Raw genomic sequence first — 10,684 nt, forward strand, 5'->3', positions numbered from 1 at the left:
CAAAGAGTTCGTTCCGCCAGGACAAACAGTGAACCAACATTTTTACCTGGATGTGTTACGAAGATTACGATAGAGTGTGCGACGAAAACGGTCCGAAATATGGAGAAATGGGAACTGGTTGCTTCACCATGACAATGCTCCAGCCCACACAGCTTTGACAGTCCGACAGTTTTTGACAAGCTACAACACGGTGATTGTGCCTCATCCACCTTACTCACCCAACCTGGCTCCGTCGGACTTTTTTTTGCTTCCATGGATGAAGAGAAGTCTGAAAGGAAAGCGATTCCGTGATGTGGATGAAGTCAAAGAAAACACGCTAAAGGCTTTGAACAGTATCCAGCCTCAAGAATTCCAGCACTGTTTTGAGCAGTGGCAAAAGCGTTGGGACAAGTGCATTAATGCACATGGACAATACTTTGAAGGGGACTAATATACAGTTCAATAAAAATGAAAAAATTAAAAATTACAAAAATAAATTCCGGTTATTTTTGGGTCCCCGCTCATATAGTATGATTCCAATTAGTAACAGTTTCATTGAAATTTTGGACATTATATCGCCTGCTCACTTCATATGAAATAACCACCTGTGTTTGTTTGTTTTTAAATATAATACTTATTCATTGTTTTGATATCAAACAAGTTAACAATTTATGTGTCCACCATTAAATATCATTCACTGTTCTATCATATCTCAACCACTGAACTAAAATGTTGTGAAATACCTATTAGTGACAGTCATCAAGGGCTTCATATATGGCCTCCTACTATACCTAAGAGAGTGGCCAAAGAGATCTGATGGGTTTTGTAATTTACCCTTCTTTAACACTTTCTTACATTTATGTGTTATTAGGAAGATAAAGTTTGTGTGAGCCAGTTGCAAAATGGCACTACTGAGGCACTGCAAGAACTTGTTGGGAACTACTACAGCATTTACCAGCTGAGAAAGGTAATCTTTCAGTTTGTTGTGTCATGTAGGTGTTATCATCATGAATATTTTGATCTTGAGATATTTAAATTTAAGTGTATTTTAAGTACCCATTGCCCATTTCCAAGTTCAAAATTTGTTTTTTTGAGTTCCTTTGTCATACTTTCCTTTTGCACTGGAAGAGTTATGTAAATTCCTCTTATATGGTGTTTTAAACTCTCTGCTTTATACAGAGATACATCACGTGAGGTACCTTAAAAGTCAAGAAGTTTGAGACAGTGATTTTCTAAAAAATGTGTTATGTATTTTAAATATTGTCATTGAATGCCATCTAAAACAATATTGACCAGCACACATTCCAAACTATAACCACACATTATTCATGAGATTTCTCTTTTGACATGTAGAACAGGTAAGGTAAACTCAGACTGTGACCCTCTGAGGTGTATTGTAGGTGGTTACTAGCAATTTAGAGGAACCTGATACTGCCATCTTCAACACCAAGACCAAGGCTCCAGGTTCCTCTGAAATGTTGGGAACACCTACATGACTGTCTAACGACATTGATGGCAAGAAATTCCTCCAAAATATTGGTAAGCATCTACAAGACTACTGGCATGAGACAAACAATGCAGGTTATTCCAGGAAGTTAATAGCCACCTACAAGACTACCTGTTGAAACATGGAGGCATTGGGTTCCTCCAGAATGTTGGTAACCACCTACAAGGCTGTCCTCTGTATTTGGATGCAATAGGTTCCTCTAAAACATCAGTAGCCATATACTTACAAGATTAATCTTGAAGTTGGAGGCAGCAGGTTCTTTAAAAACATTGATAACCACATGCATGAACTAATGATGTCAGAACCCAGAAGATCAAAAACTGAACACTCAACACTATGACATCCTGAAGTGTCATAAGCCACATGAAGTTTCTGCATAATGCACTGTACTTTGCACTCTATGTTACATACAAAATAAAACATATTTTTAGATTTCATTTAAATCAGAACAAAATTAAACATTTAATGCCCGTAATATAATTTTCAAATCACTAGCAGGCATATTTGCCATGCTGATGTGGTTAATGGAATGGAAAGGTACAATTGTGATTTTACGTACCTCGTTGGTGGTGACCCGATCTAGAAAACCGAAATTAACAGTCATGGGGATTCATTGCGCTGACCATGGGACACTCTCTATCTGTTAAAGTTCGCACTAACTTCGTCGACAAGCGGCAGTTGCTCGGTGAGTATAGTTCACTTGCAGACTAAAACCACGTAGTTTTTTTTTTTTGGTGACCATCACTTATTCCAGATAAAGATTTGTTATTACAAATAAACTCTATTGCTGCAAAGCTAATTACACAAGAGACAGAATAGTGCATGGAATTCTACATTATTTGACTTGTAGTTCATTTAATATGAAATATACTAAAAATATGTTAAATGAATGATTGAATGTTAAAAATGTTAATGAGATTTGTGTCCTAGGTTAATAATATTTGTATGATTAAACCATTTTTGAGAATAATTTATAAGTATTGACTTGATTGGGGCACGAAACCTCCAAAGTCAGATCTATACAGTGCAACAAAGAAAATATAAATTTGTTCTTGTGTTTAACTAATTAAGGACTATGCCATGAAGGTGTATGGGGGAGTCGATATATAGATCCATATATTCTTGATCTCAGCCCTAGTTGGAGGTGAGTGGTCAGCTTCATGCCCCTGCCACTTTACCCTTGGTACCATTGGATAGGAGGCTGGGTGTGTCCCAGAGCCTCTCTGGACAACGTGGAGAAGAGAAAATTCTTGACCACACCGGTACTCGAACTCTGACCCCTCGGTCTTCCAGCATGTAGTCAGTCGCTATACCAACTGTGCTATTCCCAGCTTGTATTCAGTGCATCAGGATGCTGAAATAGAACATTATTTACTTGAGCTTCACATAAGTTATGGCTAACACTGCACCATTAGAGCCAAGAATTAAATTTTCATTTCAACTTTTATTGTAGATACTAAACACTACATTTCTTTAAGATCTGATATGTAGATTTGGAGTTGAATCATGCAGACAGGTATAACCCCCATTACACTTTGTGTGAAAGAATATAACATGTTCAATAGAAAGTCTTTAGCAAAACTCAAAAGGCTGTGTTTCTACTTAATAGATTTTTAGTCACACAAGTGTCTTACTTACTTAGGCACAGACTCTGTCTACATTAAATGAGGTTTGGGGTTCTTCTGGCAGTGACTGTCAAGAGAACTATCTCTTGGCATGTGACCGTTTTTTGTCTTGTGGAACTTCACTGATGTTCATATTGCTTCATGTCTGCAGGCAGGCAACTTTTACTATGGAACTGTTGCCATGTGCTTATTTGTAGGCATATAGGAGGTATTGCTCTGCAAGAAAATAACATCAATAAAGTAAGTACATTTCTGTGATGTGACCAGCTGATGTGCAATGGTGGTGTGGACCTGTTTCCACTCCATGATGCGTACTGCTACATAGATGGAGCAACACCAAAGCACCGAGCTGCAGAGGATCACCTGTATCATTGCATGGCATTACTATCAACAAGCTACAGTTTTTCATGGAGCCGTTGGAATCTACTGGCTGGAAGACGTAATTTGGTTTTGCAGATGAGAGAGTTTCTTGAGAGAAAAAGGCAGGTGAGAAATGGCTAAGCAGAAACAAATCTTGGTCCTCATAATCATGCATACATTTTATTTATATAAAGTGAAACCCACGTTTCATGATCCTTGATGTCATTTCTTTCCTCATTGAAAGCTCAATTTCATGGATCCAAAGTTAATAATATCGTTGTTAAATTTCCTCTGTTTAGACTTTTCTCTCTTTAGCATTTAAATCCACTGTTTCCAAAATAAACCTGTAATAAGAGTTTCACTGTACATTCATATGTATAAACCTGATTTTAGTCTTGCTTATTACTGATGACATTTGCTAACAGAGTGCCAAATAGAATTTTTGTACACCAAAAATGAAGTGACAGTTGTGTGGGAAAAATTAATAGGGAGTTTCGCAGATTGTACTCATCAACTATTAACTGAGGAAGGTTGAGTGTAATGAGCATATAGCAGACACATTTTTTTAATTACTATGTAACCTATTAGAAACTCAAAATCTTTTATGACATTAACTCACAAAACTACAGACTTTTACAGAAGCACTGTGATTTCATTCCAATGTGGATCTTGTTTTTGAGGAATTTGTAGAAGTGACTTTTATTCTTTATATTATTTATAGTAGGCCTACTTAATGTTGTTAACATGTTCATAAAATCTATTTGTAGCAACGAAGAGCATTCACAATGCAAATGTGCAAAGAATGCACATATAATCTCTGTGTATTCCAGTATGCATTACACCTTCTTGAGTTTGTTGGTTCTCTAGTAGGTTGTCAAAATCAATCACTTTTATTCAAGTGTATAACAAATTACAGTGTAGTCATACTTTATGTGAATTTGAAATAGTGCGTTATAAAAAAATATTACTAAAGTCTCCCCTTATGCACAAAGTTTAAAATAACACTACTCCCAAAAATAATCGTTAAGAATCATGTATATTGTTCAAAACTTGTCTCAAATTATCTGAGATCATCAGGGATGCATCCACACATAAAATGCAACCGGGCTCTACTGTCTTTTTGAATTAATATGAATTTTCCTGATTTCCATTTTTTGGCGCCATTGATTCATGATATTTTGTTAAATGTATTCAGTTTCCAACCTTAATTCTATCATGAAGTGTCTTAAAATTATGTGATGGATAGAGAGACAGGCTGGCGCTTTCTAATTACCATGTTACAAACAAAAATAATCAAGAGAGCAATCTTCTGGGATGTGGCACCGCATAGATATTGTGTTAACCGACGTTTCGGAGGAACGTATCCCCTCCATCTTCAGGGTAGAAGAAAAAAGAAGAAAATCCGCAAGTGAAGAACCAGTATGAGCAGGTGCAAATAGAATAATGTCAAGAATAAACCCAGCTGTGTAAGAGCAGGAAATAATAATCAAATAATCAAAGTAATCAAATTATTGTTGTTGTTACAGCAAGACTACTCCATCCTCCTTGTGACTCCCCAGAAGGCCTGCATTGTGGAGTGTACAGAAATGAGCCAGTCTTTCAGTGATGAATGTGTGCAGGGCATGAAAGTAAGATAACAGCATCTCACTCAATCTGTAGCACAGTTACCAGACTGCAGTACATACCATTGTGTTTAGATAAGAGAATATCTTGTCATTGTTTGAAGTGGGCTTTAGAAGCTGCAGGTATATCAGTTCACTGTCTGCATGTGTAGAGGAAAATGAAGATAAAAGTAGAATAAGCGTCCATATTCAACTCAGATTTATGTTTCTGTAGGGCTGTTGATTATAACTTTTAATCTGTGAACTGCCTACATTTAACCAAATGGAAATATGCTTTGTCATTGAAATGCAAATTAACCCATCATCAAATTACTATAATATAAATGTCACTTCACATTTGTGTGTGTGCATGCTTGCATTCATGTGCATATTTACATACTGAGCTTAAGTACAGTGAATTTCCCATTTAAGTTTGTCTCATGGAAATACCTTGAAACTTAAATAAAGAACTCTTCAAGTGGGGGTTATATAATTCAAACAGAAATTGACACTCGTTTATTAGTTTCATATATTTCCTTTAATCTAACAAAATGAATAAATATCTTTTACATAGGAACATGCAGTAGCATAGTTGGTTGAGACCCTATGCTACAAGCCAGAAAGTCATGGGTTTTAATCCTGATGAGGTCATTGGATTTTTTCAATTTACCTAATCTTTCCAGCCGCATTATAGCCCTGGGGTTGATTCAGCCTCTAACAGAATTGAGTAGCAGAAATCTTCTGGGGGGGGGAGGTAAAGACCAGCCGCTGTGTAAGGTTGACAATCTCACCACCATCTGTGAGCCGAATGTCTGGAAAATGTAGAAGCCTCTGCGTCTCACAACCATATGGGCCTCCACAGCCTGTTGCAGGGATAGCTTTACCTTTTTTATCTTTTACGTAAGTCTGAAGATAACAGGAAATACTGTGAAGTAAGTCCCACACAAATGTGGTTAATTTATTGCAAATGTTTTGACATAATTTGAAATCTGTGTAAGTCCAACAGTGCTTAAATGTTATAATATTTCATACATACATATTTGTTTCAGTGGATAATTAAAGCTAAAAAATTATATATATATGAGACGTATCATAACATGACATTACAATGTATTGTAGCATGTAGACCTGTTGCTAAGTAATGACTCTGTAAACAACACCCATCAATAAGCAGCAGATTCCAAACACACACCAATGGACAAACAGGGAAACGGTGTTTTCTATACGGTCCGTGTGATAGCTGCATGATACAAAAAATAGAAGGAAATCCATTCTTTGCTGAGCCATCACAAAATAATAGCACACCCAAACTAAATAGTTACTTGAGACAGCATATTTTATTTATTTTTTATCTTCCTCAAATTTAATTTTATTCTCCAGATCTCTTACTTATATTGCAACCATTAATATGCATAAATGAAACATGCTTTTCAACAATGTAGATAAAGCTCTCTTGCGAATTATGATGGTTCTTATGACAGTGTCTGGAAATTTCATATTGCTAGTTGTAACCACGTTTTCAAATTTAATCTGTTTTTAACTGGTGGTGGGGGAGACAAAATATTTCTTTTTATTCGTGTGGCAGCGTTAGGTTTGTGTTGGCCCTGTCAGTGTGTGGGAGTTCCATTATATTAATTATGATGAAGTTTTGAGAAAGTGAAGTGTTTTTAATGGAGAGGGGGGATTTCTCATTTCCTGAAATGGCATTTTAGACTTGTGACAGCCCACATTCAAGATTGACAGATTTCACGTAAACTTTGAGGTCTCTTTAATAAAGAAAGGTGATGCATAAACACTGCATTTACCCAAATGGAAAATTATTCCATATCTAAGACAACCTCTCACTAAGGATTATGCCCATACATAAAATGTGAATTATGTCTCAACTTCACACAGTTATTCATTCAGTCACTCAAGGAGCTGGGCCCTTCTTGTGAAGACGCCAGTTGTGCAGCTATTCAGGAACTTCCCTGTAGTTTATGGAACCTCAAGGTTCATTACTGTGCTCACAAGAGCCCTTCACTGGTGTCTATCCTGAGCCAGATTGATTCAGTCCATACCATCCCATTCTATCTCTCTAAGATCCATTTTAATATTGTTCACCCACCTACATCTTGGTCTTCCTAGCAGTTTCTTCCATTCTGGCTTTCCCATCAATATCCCATATGCATTCCTCTTCAACCAGATTTGTGCTGCATGCCCTGCCCGTCTCATCCTCCATGACTTGATCATTCTAATCTTACTTGGTGAAGAGTTTAAGTTGTGAAGCTCCTCACTGTGCAGTTTTCTCCAACTTCCCATCACTTCATGTCTCCTCGATTCTAATATTATCATCAGCACCCTGTTTCATACAGGCATTATATGTGAAAGATAATAAACATTCAAAAACATGTTATACATCGGCTAATGTCTGCTTTTGCACATTTATTGTCATTATGGTTCCCAGGTTCATTGCCTTTGCTCTAGTGGGAAATTAACACTTTGGTGTGTTCATGAAAACGCATCATGGTTTTTAGCTCCTGACCTCACAGTGTTTTTCTGTCTCTTTTTCTTTGCTATCCTGAGAGCATGAAATGGCACCAATTTTTGGCATGCGAGCAGTATCAACCAACTGCTTAATATGTCCAGAAACACAGTATATTTTCTACCCATGAAATCACGATAACCATTTTGTAATTCTGAAAATAAGGATGAAACCTAACTGTAGTAAATACGTGTATGTAGTAAACTGTGGACAGATTTTGCATACTGTAGTGATTGGATTTTCATTCACTAAATATGAGTAAAGGCAAAAAAATATAAAGTTTTCCCTGTGCTTATCTAATTGAGCACTATACTATGAAGGTGTATGGGAGAGTGGATGTATAGACCTACATTTTATTAACCTCAGCACCAGTTAAAAGTGAGTGTTCAACTTCATGCTTCCACTAAATGTGAGTAAAATACTAAAACAGTAAACGATAATTTTGGGAAAAATAATCATTATTTATAAAGAGTTTTGAATGGGACCACAAAAAAATAATGCAGAAGTCTGGAAAATTTTAGATCAACAAACCATAAATTGGGATTCTACTTCATCATGCCTTGAAGACATTTTGGAGGCTGAAGATAGCTCTTCACACACACTGCCATCCTTAGTTCTTGAGGAAAGTGAATAGTTAGCTTCATGTTTTGACCAATTTACCTCTGGAGAAAGGGCCCTGGGACATGTTGGGTGGAAATTGGGTGGGCTAAAAGCTCATTTGGATATAGTGACAAAGAAAACATTTCCTGCTTTGGCTGGAAATCAGACCCCAATCATTCAGTCTGTAGGAAGTTATGTTGTAAGGAGTGGACCATAAAATACGACCCTCATGCTGCACCCTTCAATGATCTATTGTATTTGCAAGCAGTTATGTTACTACAAACAAAAATGTATTTTTTTCTCTTGTATTTCATTAACAATCCACCAGGTTGAAAAATATTTAAATTAAAAATTACAGATGTTAATGACGTTCCCATTCCGAAAGCATAACCTGTCTAGTAAGTTTCATACAGATTAATTCATAAAAACACCTGCTCAGAGGCAGACAGATGGATGGATGGATGGACAAAACTTCTACATTAGTGTTCCATTTTTTCACTTGATAACAAGAATTCTTAAAGAACTAATATACCAGAAAAGGATTTATGATGTAATTTTATTTGTTCTTTGTTGCAGTTTTATTCAGATTTATATCATCTTGCATTAGACCAAGGTTCAGTTGCAGCAGTAGGGAAGATCAGCAATATACCATTCACTTTGGCTGAAACTGTGTTTGAAATGTTAGCAATGACAAGAGTGCTCAGTTTTTCCTAACAGTTTAATGATGATATTGTTGTGATAACATTTTTAAAGACACGTAAGTAGATTTATTTGTTTAAAACGCTTATTTTAGAGCATATACTATACTTAATGTAAAAATATTACAGAAATATAATTAGTACTTGGAAGTGAAAATCCTGATCTGTTTCCTAAAAAATTCTTACATACAGATTAGTGCACTGCTTGACAGCCTGTGCAAATATAATTTGTTAAATGTAAATAAAATCAAAAGTATCTGAAGGCAAGTGAGAGATGTTTGGTTTATCTTCCATAATATTGTATCACAATAAGCTTTTAGTTATGGCAGTGAAATCTGGATATTATTGATTAGAGATAAGCAAAAGTAAATACTTCACAGATTAAATACTGTACTTATAGCGTGTAATGGAAATATCAGTGAGCAAGAACATTCCATGTGACAGAATAAGAGATAAACTACAGACACATAGTTTATATGACACATGACTTAGCTGTAACAAAACGAGCATAAACAGAAGATTAGCAAAGAATAAGACCTTGGGAGACCAAATTGAGGCGAACAAACCAATTCCTAACACTTCAAAATATGTCAGACTCACATATTAAGCTGCTGTCCAGCTCTTTGTTGTGTTACATATAAATAAATGCCTTTTTATTATTTTATTCCTTTTATGTGATATTTATTATATCTATTTCCAGAGAGTTACTCCCCACTTTAAAAATAATAAGACATTTCAGAATTAAATTATTTGTGAAAAGAGTGAAGACTAAATATATGTAATAGTAAGCAGTTATTCTGTTCTTGAATATTTAGGGCATAACATCATTACTATTCCAGAGCAATTTATAAGCACTGCCCACCATGTAAGGAAATATCAGGAGAAAATATATCTATAATAGACCTTGGACATGAAGACCCCAGTCTTCTGGGATAAAACGTCATGTAGTGCATTGAAAGTTGATAAATGTTTTGGAGGAACATTTACCTCCATCTTCAAAGTCAAAGAATAAGCTGAGCACAAAACTAACATTAAGCAAGTAGAAAGCAAAGAAAGCTTTCAACAGACTACATGGTGTTATATTAAAAGGACAGGAAGGACTCTTCATAACAACCACTGTGAGAACCAAAAATCCTATAATGTTATACATTACTTTAATGGAGTAATTTCATACCCAAGAAATAATAATGTTGATATCAATAAAATATTTTGAACATTTTTACAGAGATTAAACTTATTAAATTACAGACCTTACACACTGTGAAGATGAAGAGGAGAGACATTACTCAGTAGAGTCACAACTGATATTTTCCTGAAGGGTATTATTTGCCAGTATGTAACATCATATTGTCTTACAGAAAGCCAAAGCCACACATCAGTCTTACAAAGGTTTACTAATATTTTAGAAAAAAAAATTACCTCCATATTCAGTGTCCAAGAATAAGCCAAGCTTGCAAGCAAGCTGCAAGCAGCATCCTTGCTTGCTTGACTCACTATTCAACCCAGAAGATGGAGGCATTATGTCCCTTCTAAACACTCGCAAACTCTTGCTAAATTCTAAGATATCACATTCCAGAAGGTAGTGCTTTTCTTAGTCATTGCCATGAAATCTCCAATCTTATGTAATTTATTCCCATTAATTCATAGTTTATTTATTTATTTACTTATTTACTTCACATTCATGCATCATTATACATGATATAGGACAAGTCAAATACTTTACAATACAATAAATAATAATAATAATAATAATAATAAAATAATAATAATTTAATAAATACTATAATGAT

At 35.4% G+C, this 10,684-nt stretch overlaps 1 protein-coding gene across 1 annotated transcript in view; it reads left to right on the forward strand.

The window, feature by feature from the left end:
• The window catches only part of LOC111872203 (axonemal 84 kDa protein), a 64,935-nt gene extending 55,377 nt beyond the window's left edge, over positions 1–9,558 (forward strand). The window contains exons 14-17 of the mRNA XM_033754593.1: positions 851–946; positions 3,379–3,597; positions 4,998–5,099; positions 8,773–9,558. Of these exons, the coding sequence (XP_033610484.1) occupies positions 851–946; positions 3,379–3,597; positions 4,998–5,099; positions 8,773–8,910 (555 nt within the window). The 3' untranslated portion in view covers positions 8,911–9,558. The remainder of the gene's footprint in view (positions 1–850; positions 947–3,378; positions 3,598–4,997; positions 5,100–8,772) is intronic.
• The last annotated feature ends 1,126 nt before the right edge of the window (positions 9,559–10,684 follow it).

Source organism: Cryptotermes secundus, unplaced genomic scaffold (genome assembly GCF_002891405.2).
Source record: "Cryptotermes secundus unplaced genomic scaffold, Csec_1.0 scaffold677, whole genome shotgun sequence".
In the NCBI taxonomy this organism is placed as follows: domain Eukaryota; kingdom Metazoa; phylum Arthropoda; class Insecta; order Blattodea; family Kalotermitidae; genus Cryptotermes; species Cryptotermes secundus.